General features: G+C 35.7%; 1 protein-coding gene across 2 annotated transcripts in view; it reads left to right on the forward strand.

The window, feature by feature from the left end:
• GRIA4 (glutamate receptor, ionotropic, AMPA 4) overlaps positions 1-25,808 on the forward strand; it is a 337,046-nt gene that overhangs the window by 218,350 nt on the left and 92,888 nt on the right. For both annotated transcript variants that reach the window (XM_004689063.1, XM_004689061.1), the window contains exon 5: positions 14,234-14,418. In XM_004689063.1, the coding sequence (XP_004689120.1) occupies positions 14,234-14,418 (185 nt within the window). The remainder of the gene's footprint in view (positions 1-14,233; positions 14,419-25,808) is intronic.

Genomic DNA, 25,808 nt, shown 5'->3' on the forward strand with positions numbered 1-25,808 from the left:
CACATTGTATGAAGAGCATGTACAAAGGAATTTTTATGGTGTAATTAAACTTTCTGATTCTCTTGATTCATCTATTTCTTAAAAAATAGATGAACATCGATTTCATAGAATTATTTTGAAGATTAAATAAGAAAAATCCACATAAGCACTTTAGCATATAACAATTCAGTAAATATTAACTGCTTCATGTAGTTCATGTGAGGATCACAATGCTTTTATTTGTCAATGAAAAGGAAAATAATTGATCATTAACTATGTGTGATATTATTTACCACTAACATAAATGATAGGAACAGACTTTTGCATAGTTGAAGGCTCTATACACATTTGCTTTTGGTATATATAGTACTTATAATCATTCTAAAAATTAGAAAACTTATATTTTATATTTTTAATTTGGAGAGCAAATTACTGATTTTCCTAATTTTCATTGTATGTAAATTGTCTTTTATCTGTAGTTAATTTTTAAAAGTATTACTGATTAAAACAAACCCAGAAAGTATTTCCACACATATTCATATCTTACCTCTTTGCAGAATGGGCTTGATTATATATGACCGCATAGATACTTAATAAACTATGTGTATTTGTATATTTTCATCTCATAACTGCAAATGTAAAGACTTAAATATCTAAGAGCAGTGTGTGAATATACCTAACCCAAGATTTTCAGGTCTGTTCTCTTTCCCTTATACTCTTGAAGTTAAGAAACCAAAAAAGTAGACATGGTTGACTTTAAAAGGTAATTAACTAGGGCCCTCCCTGGTGGTGCAGCAGGTTAAAGCACAGCACTGAGAATCTAAAGCCGCTTCCTCATGTGTTCGATTCCCGCCTGCCCCGGAGGTGACCACATGGTGTGGCAGACCTCCCCTGTGACCCACCCGCCTGCTGCTCCCCTTAGCAGTGTACTTCGTCGATCTGCCTGTTCTGTTCCCCACTCTGTCTCTGGTGAAGCCTCTCACCAACCTTGAGTTTCTGGCCTGTACCCCAGTTCTGTATGCACAAATAAATAAATCTTAAAAAAAAAAGATAATAACTAAAAGACTCTAGAATTATTCAGCATGGTAAAAAGAAAACCTTTCTGTTTTTCAGGTTGTATTGTATTAATGCATAAAAGTAGTATATCTTCAGAAATTGCTGAAATTATCAAACATGGAAAGGAGAATAATAAAAAAAAGGCATCCAATGTTTAAGTAAGTTAGCAGTGTTTTCTGAAACATACCATATGGATATTTATTTAACCCTTGGTGTCTACATGCAAATATGCATGTGTTCGGAATTTTCAAAATTTTCTGTGAATTGCTATTTCCCCTATTTTATCTGATAAAGAAAAATAATTTAATATTTTCTGAAATGGGTCTTATTTTCCTAAACAGCATCTAAAATACCATAGCTCAAAATTGAATTCAAGTATATGAAAACATTAATATTTTGATCCTTGAAGAAACACTTGGAAGTTAAAATCAAGAACATAATTCAAATTTTACAACTTAAAAACTCACAATGAAAACATTTATAATAACTGAGTTTTAGTTTATGGAATACTTTATAAGATAAAAATCAAATTTGCTCATAAGACCAAGCTGATAATGACTTAACTGGTTTCATCTCACGAACCTTGACATCCTTATTGAATTGCAAACAGGTGGTGATGGGATTTGGTATAACTCGACTCAGAAAGCAGAGGAGACCCTGACTTTCTGACATATTTATATGTTATAAATATATGATGAAAAGAGTGAATGGATTGACATATTTTTTATTTGATAATATAAAATTGACTCAAATTTGCTGCAATTATAAAATTATAGACAAGTGTCAATATACATCGTCATTTTCAAGCAAATGTATTAAATTCAAAGCCCATACTGGCCCTCCCTGGTGGCACAGCGGGTTAAAGCACAGCTCTGAGAAGCTAAAGCCACTTCAGCATGAGTTTGATTCCCGCCTGGCAGACCTCTCCTGACCTGCCTGCTGCTCCCCTCAGCGGTGTACTTCGTCGATCTGCCTATTCTGCTCCCCACTCTGTCTCTGGTGAAGCCTCTCTCCACCCCTGAACCTCTGGCCTATACCCCAGTTCTGTATGCACAAATAAATAAATCTTTAAAAAAAAAAAAAAAGCCCACACCCTTTTTGGTTTGTTATCTGTTTGTTTGTTTGTTTTTTAAGATTCATTTATTTATACATACAGAACTGGTATATAGGCCAGAGGCATGGGGGCAATGAGAGGCTTCACCCAAGACAGAGTGGGGAGCAGAACAGGCAGATTGAAAAGTATACTGCCGCTCCATGTGGGTCACCTCCGGGATGGGGAGTGAACTCATGCTGAAGTGGCTTTAGCTTCATAGTGCTGTGCTTTAACCCACCGCGCCACCAGGGAGGGCCTCGGTTTCTTATCTTAATATCTATTTAGAAAATTCCCAAAATTGACACCTGTGCAAGATCATTTCATACTGTGATTTAAACTTATTATATGAAACAATCCCATAGAGTTTTGTTACTTTTTCTAGAAGGGAAGAAGTTGGGAAAGCATATAGATAGATCTAAGCAATTCAAAAGCTACCTCTACAGCATTGCCCTAATTCTGCAATTTAATGTTTGATATCCTTTCAGAGAAAAGGTAGGTAATTGATGGTGTGTTCTGTTCAGTACCAAAATGTGAAATAATTAGTGAAATTTGACCACAGGGAAGCATTCAGGGGCTTTTCTGAAGAAAGAATCTTTATTCAATATTATAATCTTTTGATTAATTGTGATTTTTTAGAGACTGGACTGCCACATGCAAAAGAATGAAGCTAGACTAGTATGCACACAAACCAAAATAGATTCAAGAATTAGACAAAAGATCTGAAACTATAAATTATATAGAAGAAAATATAGGCAAAACATTACATGACATAGATCTCAGTAACATCTTTAAAGGTACATTACCTAAAGTGAAGAATGTAAAAGGACAGATAAATAGCTGGGTCTACAACAAATTAAAGAGCGTCTGTACAGCAAGAGACAGTAACCAAAACAGAGAGACACCCCACTGATTGGGAGATAATTTTTGCACATAATATTAATGATAAAGAACTGATCACAAAGACCTACAAAGAGCTGACAAAATTCAACAAAAGCAAGTTAAACAATTTACTCAAAAAAAAAAATGGGCAGAAGAGCTAAAAGGACACTTTTCCAAAAAGGAAATGCAGATGGCCAACAGGTATATGAAAGAGAATTCAGCATCACTTCTAATCAGGGAAATGTAAATCAGAACCATAATGAGGTACTACCTTATACCAATAAGAATGGAACATAAAAAAAAAATATTTCTGAGGATATGCAAACTGCTGGTGGTAATGCGAACTGGTCCAATCACTATGGGAAGCTGTATGAAAGTTCCTCAGACTACTAAAAATGAAGCTTTCCATATGATCCACTCCTAGGTATCTAACCATAGGACACAAAAACATTAATTTTTTCAAAAGGACACCCCCAGCCCTATGTTTACTGCAACACTATTTATAGAAAGTAAGCTATAGAAACAATCCAAGTGCCCAAAAACATATGACTGGATCAAGAAGCTGTGGTATATATACACAATGGAATATTATTCAGCAATAAAAAAGAGAAACTCATGCCATTACAAAAGCATGGATGGAACTGGAAGGTATCATGCTCAGTGAAATAGGCCAGAAAGAAAAAGAAAAATACCTGATGGTTTCACTTACAGGAGGAATGTAGAGGAACCAAATAAGGGACCAAGAAAGAGGGGGGAGAAAGTATAATAAATTAAAAATCAACAGGTAACTATAAATCAGGGGAGAGAAGAGGTTAGGATCAAAACAGGGATTGGAAAAGAATAAAAGACTCTGGTGATGGCACATGGGTGAATTTGTGATGGGAATCTCATGGGGACTACACCTGAGAGGAGAAAGCATACATTGTACAAAAAATGAAGAATGATGTAAATATATATATATATATATATACACATATAAATATGTATATACATATAAAATATTTAGTAGGGAATAAAAATAATTTAAACAAAATGGATTGCTTTTTGTATTATAGGCTATCACAGGAGAATTAAAGGCATACTTTAATGTCAGACAGAATGAAACATTCTCAACGAGTAACTAAGTAATATTGGCCAATAACCTAACATCTCTGTCATTAGTTTCTTTTCATAAAATGAAGATAATAAAACCGACACTATGCCCGTAAAGCATTTAATACAGAATCTGCTATGGATTAGCTAGGTCTTTAATTGTTAAACCACTTTATTATTATTATTGCAGGGAGGATAACATTAAAAAAATAGTTTTTCCCTTTTCTGTCTGTTATTGAACATATTACTTCTTTTATCTGAAAAAAAAAACTAGAGATATAAAAATGAATAATAAACAGCCTCTTCCTTAAAACTGAACAGGTAGACTAGAAACAGTTATAATTCAACAATCTTGAAGTCAGTAGCTGTGGCTCACTGTATTTATTATTGTTAAAAGTAGCATGTTTTAATTACTTTATAAGTAATTAATTCAGTGAGACATGTATGAGGTTTAATTACTATACAGAGTTAGCTAGGGAAACACAGGGAAAAAAAAATTCAAAATGGGAAGGTCAGAGAAGTCTTCTAAATGGTCCTAACCTGAAACTGATGTAAAAGAAGATTGGAAGTTGCAAATGAGCATGAGAAATAGACTCTCTTCGCATAGCAGTAGCCATTGCAACATGTTAAGATAAGAGAATTGATTAATGTGTAGCCACGAGAGGCAGGGAGAGATTGCCACCATTTTCACATTCACTTGCTGCTATTTCTGCCCATTCTTCCTTCACTTTTCTGCAGAGCACTTACTACCTCCTGTCTGCCTACTAGAAAAAGTGTTTAAGTATTTGGTTTTTGTCTGCTGGAATAAAAGCTTCATGAAGGTTGTATATCAAATGTAGGATCTCTACAGTCCTAACTTCCAAAAGAGAGGTTTACCTATGACTCAAGACAAATACATATAATATTAATCTATTATGGAGAGGGAGAGACCACATCATCATAATAAAAGCACCACAATTCAATTAGCAGCAAAAAAAAAAAGGGGGGGGGAGGAAAAGAACGTGTTGACAAAGTAAGAAAACCAAGTCTAAAAACTGAAATCCTCAAGACTTCCATCAAAATATGGAGAAAGATTCAGGACTATGAATATGGAGCACATAAGCATCTCAAATTAGTTCAAATTCAGTGCTTTTCTTTATGCTGCTTTCCAGAATCATAACCATTAATGTGGATCAAGCCTCTCTGCACAAGTTTTATCTTTATCTATTACATGTTTATCAGCGCTTTCATAACTGGTTTTTTTTTTTTAAGATTTTATTTATTTATGCATACAGAACTGCCGGGGTACAGGCCAGAGGTATGGTGGATGAGAGGATTCACGAGAGACAGAGTGGGGAGCAGAACAGGCAGATCCACTGAAGTACACTGCTGAGGGGAGCAGCAGGCGGATCAGGAGAGGTCTGCTGGCTATGTGGGTCAGCTCCCTGGCAGGGAATTGAGCTTGTGCTGCAGTGGCTTTGGAGAGCTTCATAATGTGGTGCTTTATCCAGTTGTGCCACCAGGGAGAGCCCTGGTTGCTTTTTAATTGACAATTAAATTGACAATTTCTCTCCCATGCTCCCCAACTTTCTATCTGTTAGGGTCGTTGCAAAAACAAGAGATACATCTCCATCAGCCAGGATCCTTGCAACATCAATACATATAAGGAGTTAGACACATTTTTTTCTTTTTCCTACTTCTGCATTTACAACTCAAAAACACTGATCTGACATATATTAGACATTCAGTATTTATTGAAAAACTAAAGCATGACGAAATAGAAGCTTCCTCATGAGATATCTTAAATATAATATTTAGGAAGAAATACCTGAATTAACTTGAGATGAACATGGAGAAGAATGACAAAATCAAAGTGTCTCTCGGTTTCTGACCATATGATTGAGTAAAGATCTAATAGCAAGACAAAGGATCAAGAAAAAGAAAGTTTGACCTTTGTTGTCATTTTCTTAGGATATACCCTCTTGAGTATACATTATAATTACACTGGTTAGTTAATTAATTGGAGTTGTAAGGTGGAAGTCCCTCATCTTACAAGAATTCACAAAGTACTTCCCCAAATGGACAATGGCATATGCAGTCATTATACTGTGAGGAATAAAGCCAATTTATTAACAGTTATAGATCAGATTACTATAACTGATAGTAACTATTACAGTAACATACTATATTTACTATTGTAGTAATATAAGTATTACTATAGCTATAATAATATCCTATACTAATCCTCTCTAATGTAGAGAAGTCAAAAGTGGACAGTTAAGGAATTCAAGCAGCCTGCCTCGAGCCATATAGAAACAGTTTTGTAGTTGAAAGTAACTAAATCTACCACTGAACCCATCATTTGTCACCTAGCATGCTGTTTAAGAAATCACTCTTTATTTAGATGATCTCCTCAGTGTCATTTCCCCACTAAAGAAATTTAATAGTGAGTAATCAAATGTATTCACTCTCACAGTCACTGACATGAGATTACAATTACTTCCTGGAATTGAGGTGGCCTCAGTGGGACATAAAAATTAGGCTAATCATATGGTGAATACTTACTTCATCCTGCATTTGTTCCTGCTAGGAACAGAAATTGTCTCCATAATTGTATGCAAATCCTTTCACCAGAATCATCATGAGAAAATTATGTACTGCTACTCCTTTTCTAAAGAAAAGACAAAAGGAATGTTTTAAAATATCACTTTCAAATCAACCAAAATGAATGGTTTTGGTTTTGTGTTTAAAAGCCAGATCCAAATTAATATTATTTACAGTACACAGTTTGGCATGTGAGTACAACAAACTGATATTTAATATGTTGTATAACACTTCTGTGTGTTTTGTTGCTAGTGATTGTGTTCATGATTAATTAATGAGCTCTTTTGGTCTCTAAATTCAACATAGGATAGAATAAATTCATTGATCATTTAAGAATACCCAGTGAGCATAGTTCAAATTATGACTTAATGATTTGAGAGACGAAAAGCTTAATTGCCAAATGATTGGCAATATATACTTAAATCTATGTCCCTGATTAATAAAGAGAATGAGACTGTAGAGGCTTTGGGGAATGGGATTGAGACCAAAAGGAGTTAAATTTTGTTGGTTGAAAAGCTGGTTAGGGTAACGAAATATGCACTTGGCTGAAGTTCATGGTCAGTTACAGAGGTCATCTACTCAACTAGGTACTGAGGTCGTTATAAAAATAGTCCATCCATCATGGAGCCTACAGTATAGTATAGTGAAAAGATATTGACTAGGTCATCATTCAGATACAGCAGATTTCCAGTAAAGTATTTTCATTCAATGTTTTAATGTCTATGAGGGAAAAAAAAATCCTGGCAATGTTGACCAAAAGAATATACCTGGAAGATCTGTTTTTATTATACATTGTCTTCAAGTCCCAGTTTCTGAGAACTTATAACAACTTGCAGTGAGAACTTAACTGTATATAAAGAGTAACCATTGTTTGAAAAAAAAATCTGAAAAAATGTAATAAAGCAATATGAGGAAGAACTGGTAGTTTAAAAGGTATGTGATGCTTAAGATGATTTTTGAAAGATGAATAGAAGGCAAAAAAAAAAAGTTAAAGGCTGCAGTGACTTGTGCAAAGGCACTGGGGTTGTACTGCATAGTATCTTCTGGAACACTTGAGAAGGCAATGTTGCTGAAGGGTAGAAAGCAAGGAGGATGGTGAGACAGCAGGAGTCTGAAGAGAAGCAAGAGACAAGTATGACCAGATTTTGGCATTATCACAAAAGAGTAGAAACATACTGAAAGCTTTATGTAAGGAAGTCATAATTAGAGTTTCTGTTTACAAAGTCTAGTCAGTCTAGTTTCTTTGTAAACAATGTGCTCAGCTATCCTTTTTACTGACAAAATTCTCCAGAGGTCACTTCTAAAAAAGCCCAAGAGAATTAAGAGTGGCATGTGTAAGGGCATGTCTGTAAGTGTTTAGTGTCTTGAACCTATGGCAAGTCTTTGAAAATACCAGCTATATACCTCTATTTATCAGAGTTAGGCTCAATTTGAACTGACAGAAAACTGTAAAGATCTAAAGTATCAGACTTCTTTATAAGATGTCATCTGAATTAAATATGAAAATTGTAAAGTAGGTGTCAGAAGACAATAAATGAAATTGTCAGGAAATATGAAAGATCTTAGGGGAAATGTATACAGAGAAATTTGCTATTTTTATTCTTGCTTGTTTATAGAAAAGGGACAACTCAAAGCTATCTATCTTAGGTTTGCATGTATAGCTTGAAACTGTATGTACAAAGGTCTTTATTTTCACTAAGGTCTATTTGAGCTACAGCATAAATAATTGCTATAGTCACAGCTGAAGATAATTTTAACCACGCTCAAATGTTAGTCAGTCCTGTGTGCTGAGACCTTAGAATTCAGACAGTAGCCTTTGAATACTTTATTTCAGTGCCCAAGCAGCTTTGGAAAGAGTCCAAACTAAATGGTTACTAAATCTGCTCCATAGTTCCAGCATGGTGGCATTAAATGCAGCAAGGATTACAGAATTGTATTCCTCTCTCTGTCAGGGTGATACACAGCACAGAAGATTGCTATAGACACAGATTCTGCTCAAACATACTAGTTTAGGAGGTTGGTAATTGCACCAAACCAGAGAAACTCACTGGGAAATGATGAGTGCCTGCATGGTAATTGGCAAGGTCAGGGAGCGAGGCTCTGGTTTGAGTAAGTACATGCTGTGACCGTCTGCTTTGGTCACTGTCCTCTTCAGCTCAACAACTCTGAGGGCTCAGACCCAGTCCTTTCCTTTCCAAGCCAGTTCCCCATGACCTAGATGTTTCTTTATCCTAAATCCATCAAAATGACGCATGCTTTGTCGCATAACTTCATTATCCTGCTGATAATTCTTTGATAATTTCTATATCCTTATCTCCTCTTCTTTTCTGCACAAGCCCCCACACCTCTGAAATGTAACTTCTACATCACATATTTCTTTGATACTGTTACTGTTGAATATACAAATTGACTGCCAACTAAAAAACAATGTGGACAATTTTCTGTCCTTACCCAGTTGAAAGGTTTTCTTCTTGTTATTGAGGCAGTAATGGTTTACAGTACTGTACATGAAATACTCTCTTCAGATTTGTTACCATACCACACCACACCTACCACCAAAGCACCCCACAGAGTAGCACACCCCCACAGAACATTGGGCCTCCTTTTCCCTTTGTTCCCTAGGCTCTTCCCCACCCCCACCACCACCACCACCACCATTAGCCTCAGTTCTGCAGTCATATTTTAGGGTTTGTTTACGTTTAGATTCATCTGTTCATTTGTATTTCACATATGAACAAAATCATCTGTAATTGTCTTTCTCTTGTAACTGATTTTGCTTAGCCTAATCCCCTCCATTTCCATTCAAATTGTCATAAATGGCAATATTTCATCTTTTTTTGAAAAGATTTATTTATTTATACATACTAAAACCGGGGTACAGGCCAGAGGTGAAAAGGGAGGTGAGGCCCTCCCTGGTGGCGCAGCAGGTTAAAGCACTGCACTAAGAAACTGAAACCACTTCCGCATGAGTTTGATTCCCACCTGCCCCGGAGGTGACCACATGGCACGGCAGACTTCTACTGACCCGCCCGCTGCTCCCCTCAGCAGTGTACTTCGTGGATCTGACTGTTTTGCTCCCCACTCTGTCTCTGGTGAAGTCTTTTGCCACCCCTGAGTCTCTGGCCTGTACCCTAGTTCTGTATGCACAAAAAAATAAATCTTTAAAGAAAAAAAGAAAAGAAAAAGAAAAGGGAGATGAGGTGAGAGGATTTACTAAAGACAGAGAGGGTTGCTCCCTGGCCTGGGACCAAACTCATGCTGCAGTGGCTGCTGGCAGCTTCATAGTGCTGTGCTTTAACCCTTTTGCACCACCAGGGAAGGCCCAGATTTCATCTCTTTTTACAGCTGACTAGTTTTCCATATCTTCTTAATTTACTCATTAGCATTAGGTACTAAGGTTGTTTCTGTAACTTTATGTAGCATTGCAACAAGAATTTGAAGAGATATATATACACACCTATCTCTATTGCAGCATTAAATGAAGTGATTACAGGGTTTTCATTTTTGGTTGAAATACTAACTTCTTAATATAAATTTCCCATGTTCTTCCTTCTCCTTTGTGCGTAAACAAAAGAATACATAAAATAAATAAAAGCAGCATGTCTTTCTCATAGGCACATCTCTGGTACTATATCCAAAATAGGTCATAATCAAAAATGATATAAAAAGTGTTGATATGTAAAGCTGCAGTATCTCAAGACTGCTTTCATGGCATGATCCTATTTGGGATAATTGAAATAACACTATGGGAAATGCCATCTTTGAAAAGAAAATATCTCACATGTATTTGTGTGTTTGTGCAATTACTCATGTTCTTTTATAGCTATGAAAAGGCTTTGAATTATAATGCAATTATGTGATTTTGTCCATTGTATGCTCTTACTACTGTTGCTAATAAAATTATTTTCTTTTTTTGAAATATGTTATACAATACTATACAGTATGTTATAGTTAGTTACCTAAGGATAAGTTTGTTGTGTCGTCAATTCCTTGTTAAGACAAAACTCGGAATCACATCTTTGTTTATTTTGACATACCTTAGAGAATCTTGGGTACAGCAGGTTTTCAATAAATTACAGTGAATTAAAATGTTGCCTTTTAAAAGAAGAAACAAGATTTAACTGATTGTTTATGGCAGTGAATTTCCTATTAATCATTTGATCGTCACCTAAAACTAGTTTTCATTTTCTGGCCAACAATATAGTATTACAGGTTTTTTCAAAACTAGGAGACAGAAATCATAGCTACAGAATTAGTATGACTTGACTTGTGATTTTCTAGTTTATATAACAGCTAAATTACGTAATTATAGATTCAACCTAAGCATTTCTCCACGTTACAAGATAATCCCAACTACCATGGAAAATAAGTAAGACCTACACGCATCTCAGTAGCAATAAGTAAGAGAGTATATTCAAATCAAATACAGGGCCCTCTCTGGTGGTGCAGCCGGTTAAGCACAGCACTAAGAAACTGAAGCCACTTTAGCATGAGTTTGATCCCCACATGTCCCGGAGGTGACCACATGGTGCGGCAGACATCTCCTGACACACCCACTGCTCCCCCTCAGCAGTTTACTTATTTCGTCAGTTGTCCTGTTCTGCTCCCCACTCTGTCTCTGGTGAATCCTCTCACCACCTCTGCACCTCTGGCCTGTACCCCAGTTCTGTATGTATAAATAAATAAATCTTTAAAAAAAAAAATAAATACAACATAAAAGAATTCACATTTCAGACTCTTAAAACTGTAACTGTGTGTCCTTTCCACTGTATTGAAAATATGCCATTTGTTTCTGAGTATGATTAATGTCTGCTTTTAGGCAGCCAACTTTCTTTGCCATTTAACAAAGATTGTGTCCTAAGGTTTTGTCTTATTTCAACTCTAGTGTCATTTATAAATCTGAAAAATCAGATAATGAAATGTTGAATTTGAATTATAGTTTTGATTTATTAGTGTGAATCTCTCAGTATCTGTTATACAACTGAGAACATAAGCAACTTTCACCAGAAGGTGTGCAGTTCTACATTCTGTAAAAATCCTGTCGGCAGGAACATGACAACAAGAATGCCAGTGTTGACTTGTAGCCTGATAACAAGCCACGTGATGTAGGGGGAAAAAATGACAGTAGCTCAAGAACTGTGCCAACCTGTGAATTGATGCCAGAGAGCAAGAAGACTCCTGCAAATATCAGTGGCCAATATTTGTCATTTTTATAAAACTCAAAAAATTAAGCAAACAAAAAAAAAACCTCAATTATTTTGGTATGACTATAAATCAAAGGAGAAAAGGGAAATGCTGTCAGTTGGTATTTTATTAAACAACACATTCATAGGTATCAAGGAAGAACAAAAGGGGCCCTCCCTGGTGGCGCAGCTGGTTAAAGCACAGCACTGAGAAGCTAAGGCCACTTCCGCATGAGTTCGATTCCCGCCTGCCCCAGAGGTGACCACATGGCGAGGCAGACCTCTCCTGACGCACCCACTGCTCCCTACAGCAATGTACTTCGTAGATCTGCCTGTTCTGCTCCCCGCTCTGTCTCTAGTGAAGCCTCTGGCCTCTACCCCAGTTCTGTATACAAAAATAATTAAATCTTCAAAAAAAAAAGGAACATTGCCTCACTTACTATCAGAAAGCTAGTCCCCTAGAACAGTCCCTCCATGCATCAAAAAAGAAACAAGAGTGTTGGATGTGGGGTGCAGAGGGGCCATCTAGGTAAGACTCAAAAAGATAATTGTAGGCACACTTTACAAAAGGAAAGACTGAATGGAGCAGTAGCTGTACCAGAATAATTATACAGTAATTAACATGCCCTCTTTCTTCCTCTTTGGGGAAATTTTTTTCGTTTAGCTAAAAATGAATCCTGACTGCTGCAGTATTTCATTTGGCAGGTTATCAGGTAATTTATATTTCAAATATGATCTCATCATCAGTTCCATCTGTTGATATGAACTGAGCATCCGTAATGTTTGAAACTGATATGTAGAAAACGTATCCAAAATCAAAATCTTTGAGTCTGATTCACATAAAAATCAGAAATGGAATATATATTCTTATCTTGCAAGTGCTATATACTCATTTTAAGTCTTCACTTTCAATTCAATTCACTCATTTTAAGTCTTCACTTTCAATTCACCTCCACTACCTCAGACACTAAAGGAGGGAGCTGCTACCTCAGAGACTAAATGGGCTCAAATAAGTGTTAGACTTTCCTTAGCATAAATTTTTTTTAAAAAAGATTTATTTATTTATTCATACAGAACTGGGGTACAGGCCAGAGGTGCAGGGGTGGTGAGAGGCTTCACCAGAGACAGAGTGGGGAGCAGAACAGGCAGATCAACGAAGTACACTGCTGAGAGGAGCAGCGGTAAGACAGGAGCAGTCTGCAGCGCCATGTGGGTCAACTCCAGGGCTGGGGATTGAACTCTCACTGCAGCAGCTGTGGCTAGCGCAGCACTGCACCACCAGGAAGGGCCCTTCGCATATATTTTAACCCTAAGAAATGGGAGGGGAGGCCTGGGGGGCGGAAATAACAGACTGATTCTAACCAATCATTTAAGAAAGGTTTTTTTCAGAGAAGTACTTCCCTTCCTTTCACTTTCCAATGCAAAACTGAAAGCTGCATAAACCAAGATTGAAGACAATGCAGGCTTGAAGAAATATTCCAAGCATTTGTTTCACTAGTTTACTCCTCCTTTCTTCACCCAAGACTTTTCTTCGACATGCAGAGACATATGAATCTAGAACAGGGTGGAGACCACTGTGTCCTCCCTAGAAAGTTGTCGCAAGCTAGAACCGCCCCTCCTTCAGCAATATTGGACGTGTCACTTAACCTTTAAATGTGGTATTTTTCCTTGTCTCCTCCAGATTCAGCTGCCCCTTGGATCAACAGCTTACTTTGAGTACAGTTATCATTAAACTTTTCTAAAATAAGTCTCATTTGTTTATTTCAATTATCTGTCTCAACTTGGTTTGACTTTTAGCAACTGAGTTGTCATTCAGTTGACCCCCAGTTCACATCATCCCCTGACAAGACAATACATAATACCTTTTCCACTAACAATAGTGGAGTCTCAGTAAACATTGTTGCAATGTTTATTTTACATCTTCTCTTCCATCCTGAGCCCCAGAACATTATTAGTTATTTGTTCCAAGGGAATGATCAAAACAGTTGTTCAAAATTAATTCTGTCAAGTGAGTAAAACAACAAAAGAGGTTCATGAAACTGTTATTGAATGCAGGTGGTACTGAGTTCAGTTTTAGTATTAGCTCATCAAAAAAAAAATGTGTCTAGCATGTAATATTATCAATAAAGAATTTTTAAGAATTGACTTGTTATGGTGTTCTTACTTCATGTAAACAATATTTTCATGGATGTTATTTACTAGAATAAAGAAAGCAACGAATGATACAGAAATAACTGCTCTGGTTTTTTAAATTTCTATTCATTCGTTGTATTTTTGGCTACATAAAAATGGTGCTGTAGATTCAGCCCCTGCCTGAGTTACCAACATGGAGTAAAAGCTTGTTTTTTTTTTTTCTTTCTTTCAATAGGGTACTCAATACTTCAAGCTATTATGGAAAAAGCAGGACAAAATGGTTGGCATGTTAGTGCTATATGTGTGGAAAATTTTAATGATGTCAGCTATAGGCAACTTCTAGAAGAACTTGATAGAAGACAAGAGAAGAAATTTGTAATAGACTGTGAAATAGAGAGACTGCAAAACATACTAGAACAGGTAAGTTCTGGATATTATACTGTTGTAAGGTCTATGAAATAGACCTTACAATAATTTGACCTATGATACACTCGTCCTTATAAATAACCTTTCACAACCATTAAGTGTGAAACACAGAGCTTGCGAGTTTTCATTGCATGATTTATCCCCAAGACAAAATCATAATCCTCTCCCATTGAAAACTACTTTGGATCTTAGGTCTCAGCATAGTGAGGAACACTGTTTCTCCTGCACTTTTTAGACATATGCAACAGAAAAGGTATTTTGTGAATCATCGAGAATTCTTGGTCTCCTATTTTTATACACATTAATTTTGACTATTAATGCCATGTGAAATATAAGAATAGTTCAGTGTTTTTATTATGTGTTTTTTCTAGAGAAGCACCTAAGTGAGAATTAGCAACCTGAAATTACAAAACAACAAAATAAGAGAAAATTCAGTGGCATACTATACATACTATGTTTTCTTCTAGATCTTACAGGTAAATGTATTGCCATCATAGTGAAGATGTTTTCCAAGTCTTTTTACAAAGGAAAAATCCCTGAATAAAGCTTTCAATAAATATTTGATTTGATCTGAAGGAGGCAGGAAAAGATAAAATGGCTTTGTCATTGTGTTAAATAACAGGAACATATCATCAAGTAAGGGACAACATTTGCCTCTTCCCAACCTTGCATATCATGATAAAGCTTTAGAAGGCTCCATTTAGCCAAAAATACAGTGAATGAATGCCATCTAGTGGTTTTAAAGATATTTGCTTATATATTTATGTACAATATGTGAGGTGGCTTAGACAATATTATAACATGCTGGTTTTTTTGGCTAATTGGTACATTTGACTTACCTGCGTAATTGAATGGCTTGGCTTATAGTAGAAACTTACTAATTTGGAGGTTTGTTATTAAAATAACAAAAATTACATATATAAAATTATAAACCAAATTATGTTTCATAGATTTCATCTTAATATTGAAGAGTGCCAAACTAGTTACATTCCTTAAGTGACTAGATTTTATAAAGGTGAAAAATAAGAAGGCATGCAGTGTTTCTTTTAAATGTTCAGTGAAGCCATGCAGTACTATAAAGTATGTGCCATGGTATTCTTCTCTTATTATCCTTTTATTTTATGTTATATAATTTTATTTTTGAGACTGATACCTTTTTTCATTTATTTCTAGCATAGAACTTTCAGAACTATAATCTGTCACAACTTGAAAGATTTTTCCTTACTTTGTTTTTATTGTATATGTATTTTAAATTGATATAACCCTTTCAGGTATAGAAAAGATTTTCATTTTTACCAATGAGTCTGAAGTTGGTTGTAGTTCTATTATATGTGACCTTTATTATGGTAAGGTACATTTCTTCAGTTGTCATTTAATTGAGAGTCTTTATTGTATCAATATCTTAGCAAATTTTTTCTGCATCTATTGATACGATCATATGATTTCATCTTTCTTTTTGTTAATGTGGTGAATGACATTGATCAGTTTGTGAAATTAATCTTCTTTGTGTCCCTGTAATAAATCACACTTGATCATGAAGTGTCATACTTTTAATGGTTTGCAAGATTTAGCTGAGAATTTGTTCATTTGTGTTCATCAGGAGTATTGATCTTGAGCTTTCTTATTTTGTGACATCCTTATTTTTTTGGTATCAGAGTATCATTGGCCTCATGAAATATGTTTGGAAGTGTTCCCTTTTCCTCAGTTTTCTGAGAAAGATTGGTATTAGTTTCTTTTTGAAGATGCGGTGGTACATATTATTGAAACTTTGATTGTGGGCTTTTGGTTTTAGAGAGACTTATTAGTATTTAAATTTCCTTGCTTGTAACTAGTCTGTTCAAGTTTTCTATTTTTTCTTGATTCCCTATTATAATGTTTGTATGCTTTTTAGAAATATGTTTATATTATATTTAAAATATTAATTGCAAACCTATGTACCAGTCAGGATTATTCTAGAGGGGTTCAAAAATAATAAGGTCATTTTTTAGTCAAGCTACATGAAGTTTTTAAAAGCATATTTATAGAATCCAAGAAGAATTTTCCCTTCACTTTCTAAGACTTACTTAAGCTCAAACTCTCTCTCATTCTTCTTCCCTCCCACACTACTGCCCTATGTTGACAGTTTGGGTTTTTGACCTGCACAACTGAAGCTTTGTAAATAACTTTTCATGAATCCCACAGAGCAGTCAGTTCTAAGAACTGTCTGGATTGCCAAGTTCCTGTCAAAGGGTGAGTAAGGCTCAGAAAGACTCCCCATTTAGCACCTGTGCTTAAAAGTCTCCATCTGGAAAAGGCAATTGAGTGTCTAAAGCACACTGACCATTACAGGGACTTAGCTGGTTTCTAAAAAGAAAATCAGCACATGCAATTGCTTTGGGTAAAGTCTTTGAATAAGCCTTCAATAAGCTCTTGCTAAGGGAATTGGACCTCTTTTTTGGTCATTTCAGAGAAATTTTTCTGTTGTGTTGATATAGAATTAACATATTGCATTGTATAAAGTTAAGGCATATGATGTGATGCCTTCATACACTCATGTACCATGAAATGATTATCATAGTCAGGTTAGTAAATATGCCCATCACTTCACATGATTACTCTTTTCTTTTTGAGGTGAGAACATCCACTCTCTCTAAAAGTTTTAAATATTTAACTCTGCATTGTTACAATAGTTATCATGTTGTACAGGAGAGTACCAGAAATTACTCTTCTTATAACTCTGTGTCTGTACCCTTAGAATATTTGAATTCTTGCCAAATATAAAATATTTCTTATCTATAATCCGTATAGTAATCATGAGACCAGAAATAAATCCTGTCCCTTTAGCATGTCTTCCAAGTATAAATTTCATGATTGTAATAGTCTCCTAGATTGTAAGAATAATATAATGTGCTCTTAGTTATCCTATAAAATTTCACACGTATACCCTAAGATGTTTTCTGGTTTTACACATGAATTTTTTTACTATCTATATTTTAATTCCTGGTGGCTCTAACTAACGTCAATTTCAATGTTCCTTGGTTTTATTGGGCTCATCTACAAACAAGAATTAGTCCAAACCTGGTGAGGAAGTACAAACCTGCACTTCCAATATCTCTGGGTTTCAACACCCTCTTTAGTTAAGTGAGATAACAACAGAAAATAATTTCAGAGAATCAACCCAAGCATTTTTTTTTTAATATTTATTTATTCATACAGAATTGGGATACAGGCCAAAGGTAAGGGGGAGGTGAGAGGCTTTCCCAGAGACAGTGTGAGGAGCAGAACAGGCAGATCAACAAAGTACACTGCTAAAGGGAGCAGTGAAATATACTAATGAGCAATGGGATGGTCAGGAGAGGTCTGACATGCCGTGTGGATCACCTCCGGGGAGGGTGGGGATCGAACTCTTGCTGAAGTGGCTTTAGATTCTTAGCGCTGTGCTTTAACCGTTAAGCCACCAGGGAGGGCCCTCAACCCAAGCATTTTATAAAAATAAATTGCTAAATAGTCTGAATCAAAAACATATATTTTAAAAAAGATGATGTAATTAATACAATGACAATAGGTGGTAAACTTCTAAAAGGGTGGACGCTCTTCATATTGTGATATGCTGTCAATAATTACTTTGTTGACATTTTAATTTATATCACTTTTTTAAACAGTAATGGAAACAGTTCACACAGTGTTTTCTCAAAAATATGACAACTGTGATTACAGAAGTGCTTCATCTTCTATACATGTACTCCAAATTATTTTGCCCTGAACTAATAAATTTTTATTCATGTATTGCTATTTAAGATAACAATGACATTCAAATATTTCAAAACTAGTGATTCCAAGCAAGAATTTTAAGACGTAGTTTCGGGTATGTTAGTTTCCCCACTGCAAAATACATTATAAAAATGGAAGGTTGGCCCTCCCTGGTGGCGCACTGGGTTAGGACACAGCAGAGCAAGCGAGCCGCAGCCACTTTAGTGCGAGTTCGATCCCTGGCCCCAGAGGTGGTGGCAGACCTCTCCTGACCCATCCCGCTGATCCCCTCAGCAGTGTATTTCGCCGATTTGCCTGTTCTGCACCCCATTCTGTCTCTGGTGAATCCTCTCACTGCCCCTACAACTCTTGCTTGTACCTCAGTTCTGTATGAATAAGTAAGTAAACCTTAAAAAAAAATGGGAGGCTTTATGTATATATCATCACTGAACTATTTGAGTCTATAGAAACATAACAAAACAAAATAGTTTTATTATCAAATTATTTGTATGAGGCTCCAGTAGTTCAAATTTTATTTTTCACTTTCTTAATTCAGTGAATAATTGATCCACTCATCTGCAAAAAAAAAAAAAAAAAAAAAAAAAAACTTTGAAAAGGAACAACGAAAAAAGTAAAGTTTCCATATTTGTGTAGTCTGATCAATCATTGATGGTCTCAAGTTAATATAACCACTTTGAAAAACATTATTCATTTCCTCTCGTTTTCTTTCTCTGTTTTATAGGGTAGTACATAACAGCTTAAGGTAGTGGGACGTAAATGAATTGTTTTCATATTAAAATATGTCTTTTATAGGTGGAAACCTTTGCATAGATTTCATTTTCACACATACCTATTCGCTTTAAATTATGAACTTGATTACTTGCACATGCCCTAGGGACTCCATCTAGCACCTTATCACTTGAAGTACCAAACTTTGATTGACATGTTGATCACAGTTGCAAGAAAATAACAACAAAGGCCATGTTAATTATCTTCCTGGCATCAAAAATGATTTGAGTAGAATAGTATGTGGGGCTAATAGCTGCTCAGACAGTTTACACCACCATGAAAAAATATCCAGGGTCCTGCAATTACACTTCTGTGTTCTGGTCATCAGAGAAACCCTCCTCTCATGAGTCCCCAGTACCTCCTCTGGGATGTCGTCATGACACCTGGCAGTGGGGTTTCTGTGGCTCTCTCCCAACTCCTTATTTACCCTGTTGACTTATAGCCCCAAAATAATGTTTTCTCAAAAATAAGCATTTTTTACTTTCCCAGAGATGGATAAGAAATCTTCAATTGTTTATTTTTAAAAGGTAAATAGAATCACATAATACCCAGGACTCTTCTCCTTCCTTACTTTAAATAAGGATTGTGGGCTGAAATTTTCTTGAAAAACTGCTTGCTGTAAAAATCAATAATGCTATTTCCAGTGAAGACATCCTGATAATTGCACTTTATCCTGAAGCAATCCATAATTTTACGCATGGTCTATGCCTTGGAAAGAAGCAGGAAGGAAAATCTCAGTCAAGTGGCCTTTTCTGTATATTTATTTATTCCACAAATATTCAGTGTGCCCACGTTAGGTCAGACTCTGGTAAAGAAAAAACAATGAGCAAAACAGATATGTTTTCTGTTTTAGTTAGTAGTGGCCATCTATTAATTAAGATTTAAACCAAAACTGTTTGTAAAATTCAACTGAAATTTATTCATTCCTTTCTAAAAAATACAGCATATTAAAAATGATCAAGGATCTCATCTTGCTCCAGTGGATTTTGCAGCGAGTGCTAGTTCTTATGAGTAGATGATGTCATCAAAGGCTTCTGAGCACTAGAACCTTAGTGGCCTTAGGACACAGAGGGGGTGTATTTAAGGAATTAGAGCATGAGATAAATGTTTGACAAAGAGACAGAGAAAAGTGGCTCACGGGTATATCAAACTGCCTCTTTTTATCTCATACCTCAAATTTAATTGGTGATCTTTCAGCAGCATTACCACTTTCCCTATATAAAGAGGAAATTCAGTGTCCCATTAGACACAGTATGAATCACAGCTAATTGGCAAACCCGGTGATCTCCCCATACTGTTTGCAAATTAATCAAAAAAGCATAAAAACCATAATTGACCTCTCAGCAGTTTCTTGCATCACCAAAGAAGCCAATAATCCTATATCAGGGCCAGATCAGTTAGGAAGAGGAAAAATCCTCACAAAAAGAAATGTGGCCACTTGCACATGGGTGGTAAAATACAGACATGGTCTCAGTTAAATTGTTCTAAGTCCAAAGCTACCTCCTTGTCTCTCCACACCTAGGGGAGTTATCAGTGCCCAGATAGGATTTTTGACAAATTGCCAAAAGTGTGGCAATATTGATAAAAAGGTAAAAGTATGTTTATTTAGTGTCCACCTTTCCAAGCTGTATTGTAAGAAACTACTAAATCTAGACCTACACCCCATCTACCTTCACTAGCCAAAATATCAGTGACATTGAAAAAAAGCACCAAAAAGAACTGGAGGTCTAAACAGACTGCCTCTAAATACTTTTACTGGCTAAGTCATTATCTAGAAAGAAAAAGGCATTTTTGGTCACTGACATGACTCTAAGTCTTTTTTCACACGAAAGCCCAAAAACAAAAATAAAAAGTATTGACATAGGTGACAAAAATAAGTGCAAAGAGAAGAGGAAAACTAGTACCTTCAGAAGAGATGTGGCAACTAGAGGTAGTAGCAGCTAAACATCCCTGGAAGGACCAGGCAGTGTTCATCTGACAGTAAGAATGAGCCATCAGCAGGATCGCTCTGCACTGACTTCTCATGCATTCATTCAACAGCCATGTGCCAGACTATGCCTGACACTGCAGGGCTGCATAAAGATGAGCAAAATATGGCACCTATGTGGGGAAGGCTTACACTCAAGCTGGGAATTCAGAGACATGACCAAATATTTACAAGACAATTTGATAGGTTCATGAACAGAGATATAACAGAATTTATCAGCAACCCAGAAGATGTGGTGACTATGAATAATCAAGATAGTCAGCCATGAAAAATCAGCATTTAAATTGAAAACGTACTGTGCTTTCCTAGGAACAGAAAAGTAATGATATCTGAGACAGAAACAACTGGAAAGGCCAGCTGAATAAGCTCGGGAGATAGAGATTAGATCTGTGTGAGAAATATTGGGTGATGGGCAAAGGAAGAAGCTGCAGTAGAGCAATAATCAAAGGTGAAGCTGTGAGACTGAAGGAAGCAGGAATACGGCTTCCCAGTATTGCATCACCTTAGTGATCTGTATGTCTTTTCTGTTGAAATCTCATCTCCATCAGAACAGGATTCATGTTTCTGACTTGTGTAGCCTCAGTGATAAGGATAGGGGACACAAGCAATTATTGCATAAATGAAAGTCTAAATGAGCCTAACTGAAGACTTATGCAGGAAAGATCTATATTGGCATAAAGCAAGAGTGAAAGTTTCAGCAGCAGTAGAAGTTTCTGAAGGAAAGTCCTCAATTACTAAGATGCTCTCTTATTCAGAATATCTCACCTGCCGAAGATGGTGAGAAATCTAAATTTTCTACAGTTTGTTAAATGGACTGAAAAAGCACAAGCATCTACCTTCCATATAAAGAAACAGTGCACAAGGGGAACAAATCAGGCACTCAAAGAAATTACTACAATAAAGAAATAATATCAGTAATTCCCAGCCCTGTAGTATGGGCAGAGCTTACTGCTTTGCTTTTTGATAAAACTGCTTTTGCATATTGAACTTTGCTCAGTTAGTAACTGAACAGAGTAAGACGCTTAAAAGACATGAGGCTATACTAAATCGAAAAAAGTGAAGTTTACTTCTTTCATCTTAATTTTTGACGGAATTGATCTGCATGTGCAAGTCCCATTACAATGCACTATGTTTGTTGTTTTGTGTGAAACAAACACCTCCACAGATCTCGATCAGACCAGTGCAAATGCATTTGCTAGGTGTTAGAAAAGGCTCTCTAATTGCCTCGTTGCAGCTGTTACCATGGTTACAGCTATTCCTCATTTCTTCTAAAGTCAATAAAAAAGATAGAATTACATGAAAAGTGAGTACGCAAGAGATTTAAGTTTTTATGGAGAAGAAATATATGATGTCAGTATGCAAGTACTTCTGTACTACAATTGTGAATTCTAGGTTTTATTGTATTCAGCTAAATTTGTCAATTTCACAACACTAGTTACTAATATATATTCCTGTTGGTGGTGCATTTAAATGTTCAACTGTTTAAAAATAATGAATATACCCTTGATAATTTGAGATAAAATAAATCAGTGTTTCTAGTTGTAAATAGAAAATAGATATATAGAAGTATATCCTATAGGTTAGAGAAAGGCAAGGATTATTCCTCATTCAATAAAATATCTTTTAGCAGTAGATTTCACCAATAGCAGTTTTTAACCAAAAAAGTAAAAAAAAAATTCAAGAATGCCTTCGAGAACGCTTCTGAGTCTTGTAAATATTACAAATATAACTAGACTTTGCAACTTTTTAGAACACTGATATTAAACTGTTCAGATGTGGTAGTGGAATGATTTTAAAGTGGTGTCATTTTTAACAAAAGAAAAATGATAATAATAACAGTAAATACTACCAAATGGAAGAAAGATCAGTATTAGATATGTTTATTTTCTATTTTTTAAAGTTTTTTTTTTCTCCTCCCAGGGCCATACATGCCAAATGATTGTTATATTCTTCCAAATTCTAGGCTTTAATTAGGTCTGTATTTGCCCCTATGTCCTTCCCTGTAAAATCACAGAACCTATACTGGAAATATATATTTGAATTCTATTTCTATAATTAATTTTGTGGGGTTTTTTTTGCTGAATGTTAACATAATGTAAACATAAAAGTTGATTATCCTAATAATATACTGATGTAATAAAATATATAGTACAGTGTGTTAATCATACGTACATATCAGTATACATATAATGTGATATAATCACATAAAAGTCTTGGCAGTAACACACACAAGAAACAATTTTCTGGTCTCTGCCCATCCTGCCTTAACATTTTCCTTTCTTATACACATTTGCTTCTTTATTTGACAAATGCTCATTACCTATCCTTGAAGGAATTCTAAATGTAAAGAAAAACGCCACTAAATAGCAGAGCATCATGTGGATAGTGTAATAAAGATGAATGCAAACTGGTGAAAGGTGAGTCAGAATTCTCCGGAAAGAGAAACCAGGACAAGGCCTCAAGGGTCATGACGTGGGCCTGCAAGTGTAGCTCAAGGACACAGCCACCAGCGTGGGGCAGAAGTGAGCGTGGGTAGAAGGTTAAAGATAGTGAAGGCAAAGTGAAGACACATTACAAAATGCTTCATAGGTCCTTAATAAGTAGTTTTAAATTCATCAAAGCCTTCAGGTGTCCCCGGAGGTTTTCAAGCATAACCAACTTGGATCAGTTTGATAACAACATAAACAATAGACAGGAAGTTAGACATCCTGGTGACTGACTAAGGAGCATACCAAAAGACTCTTCGTTTTATGCTTTGTCGGTAAGGCCCATGTAGGTCATTGTATGACTTCATTTGTTTGACATCTACCTCACAAACATTTATTGAATGCCTATTGTAGGCCAAGACAAGTCCTAGCTCAGTGGAAGTCCCTGCTCCCTGGAGCTTGTGTTTTAATGAAGGAACCACAAAATAAAACATAATTTTTGTTCTAAAAATGTAATACCAAGTGATAATGAGAAATTACTTATTAAGTGTATTTTTTTATGCATACAAGAGCTGAGATGTAGGCCAGAGGTGCAAGGGGTGAGAAGAGTCACCAGAGGCAAAGTAGGGAGCAGAAAAGGAAGATTTATTGAAATACACTGCTGAGAGCTGATTACAAACAAGTTAACTACTTCTATTGCCATTGATGGACTTCCCATTTTCAAAGAGAACATCACAGAATATAATCAACACTGAATTATATTGCACAGTTTAACCTATAATTGACCACTTTGATCTTGCCAAATAAACATAATTGCTCGTTAAATTTAGGACACATTCTTGAACCATAATTTAAAATATACACTTGGTGAGGTACAGTATATCCAAGTTATTTAATTTTTTGTGCTTATTAGTTTTATCATGGATACATGAAAAATGTGTGAACCTAGACTTGGGTGTGTTAAATTTGACCTGGTAATTCTCCCTGTTTGTATCCCTACCTCACTTGGGTACAAAATGCAATTAGGAACACATTGAATGTATGCCATTATTCAAATAAACAGTGTGTTTGGCAGAAAATTATATGAGGGGAAGGAGTTTCACTATGAAAGAGTTATCATTGTTTCACTATGAAAGAATTGTTTTTCACACAAGCAACTTTAGCATTCATCAAATACCTAATATAATAGAAAAAGTCGCTTTTTCAAGTACACATTTTTAGTTTCTTCCCATGAGAGATATGTTAGTTTTGCCCAAAAATAATTAGTTTTATGAGTTGTTATATCTTAAGGAAGGCAAAGGGTATACTTACAAGGAACAGGGGAAGTATAAAAATTGTAGTTAAAAGACAGTTGCAATAACAATTGCACCCTTCTTGGCTGCATTTATATAATGTTTCTGTTCATGGAAGAAAATGATTATTATTTTCATCCAGTTCTATCTCATTAGGATTGTTTTTTGTTGCCTATTAGTAAAATCTCTTATTAGAACAAGCTGTTAACTGGTTCTTGCAAGCTAGACTCTGTTTCAAATTCATAATGACAAATTCTATAGAATCTTTTGTACCTCTTTGCAAATATTTTAAATTATTAAAATAAAGTGTTATTAAATCAGAATAGATTTCTGACTAAAATTCAGACACTCCAGTCAGGTAAGCAAATAGATTTTATTAGTTCAAAATAGCTATTAAATCAAAGTAGTTTTCCTCATAGTAAACATGAGGAGAGTCATAGTATTACTCACATTGAGGCTATAGAATTTTAAAGCCACCATACTTAGTGCAAGGATGCATTCTGCAGTGCCTTTCTCTGCAGGCAGCTGAGGATGAGATGGGTTGTCATGTCATGGGAACTAGACACCTGAATTTCAGCACTTTTTACCAGTGTTTTTACAGTCATCATCAAGTGGTATCCTCAGGAGGGCCTCCAATTACAAATAGGAATATATAAAGAGATCTATAAACTTGCCGTGAAAGTTTGAAGTTGCAGGATTTTTTGTGTGTTGTTAATATTTGAAATAAAGTCTAAGAAAGAAGTGATATCAAACCAGTAGTGGAAATGTGTCCTTAGTATATGACAATATGGAGCAGGAGGTTGTGTGCTGGTAAGGATATACTGATTCCTCCCCATGCCCATCTATAAGAGAATAAATCTTTTCCACCAAACTTACACAGTTAAATAAAAAAATGGCATTTCACACAACTTGAATTACACATAGACATTAGAGATTCAGGATATAATAGATGCGTTAGTTTGGAAGAGTTAGTCAACAAAAGCACTTTGTGCAAAAAACTTCCGGAAGATGGCGGCAGAGTAAAGACGCCGAGATCACCGCGTCCAAGCCGGCATAGGAATTGAGGACCGAAAACGGACTACAGACTCACTTACTACAAGTTTTAACCCAAACGAAAACACCCTGGACTCACTAGAAGGTAGATAACTGCGAGGGAATCGG

Source organism: Condylura cristata, unplaced genomic scaffold (assembly GCF_000260355.1).
Source record: "Condylura cristata isolate star-nosed mole 26May11 unplaced genomic scaffold, ConCri1.0 scaffold00025, whole genome shotgun sequence".
Classification (NCBI taxonomy): Eukaryota; Metazoa; Chordata; class Mammalia; order Eulipotyphla; family Talpidae; genus Condylura; species Condylura cristata.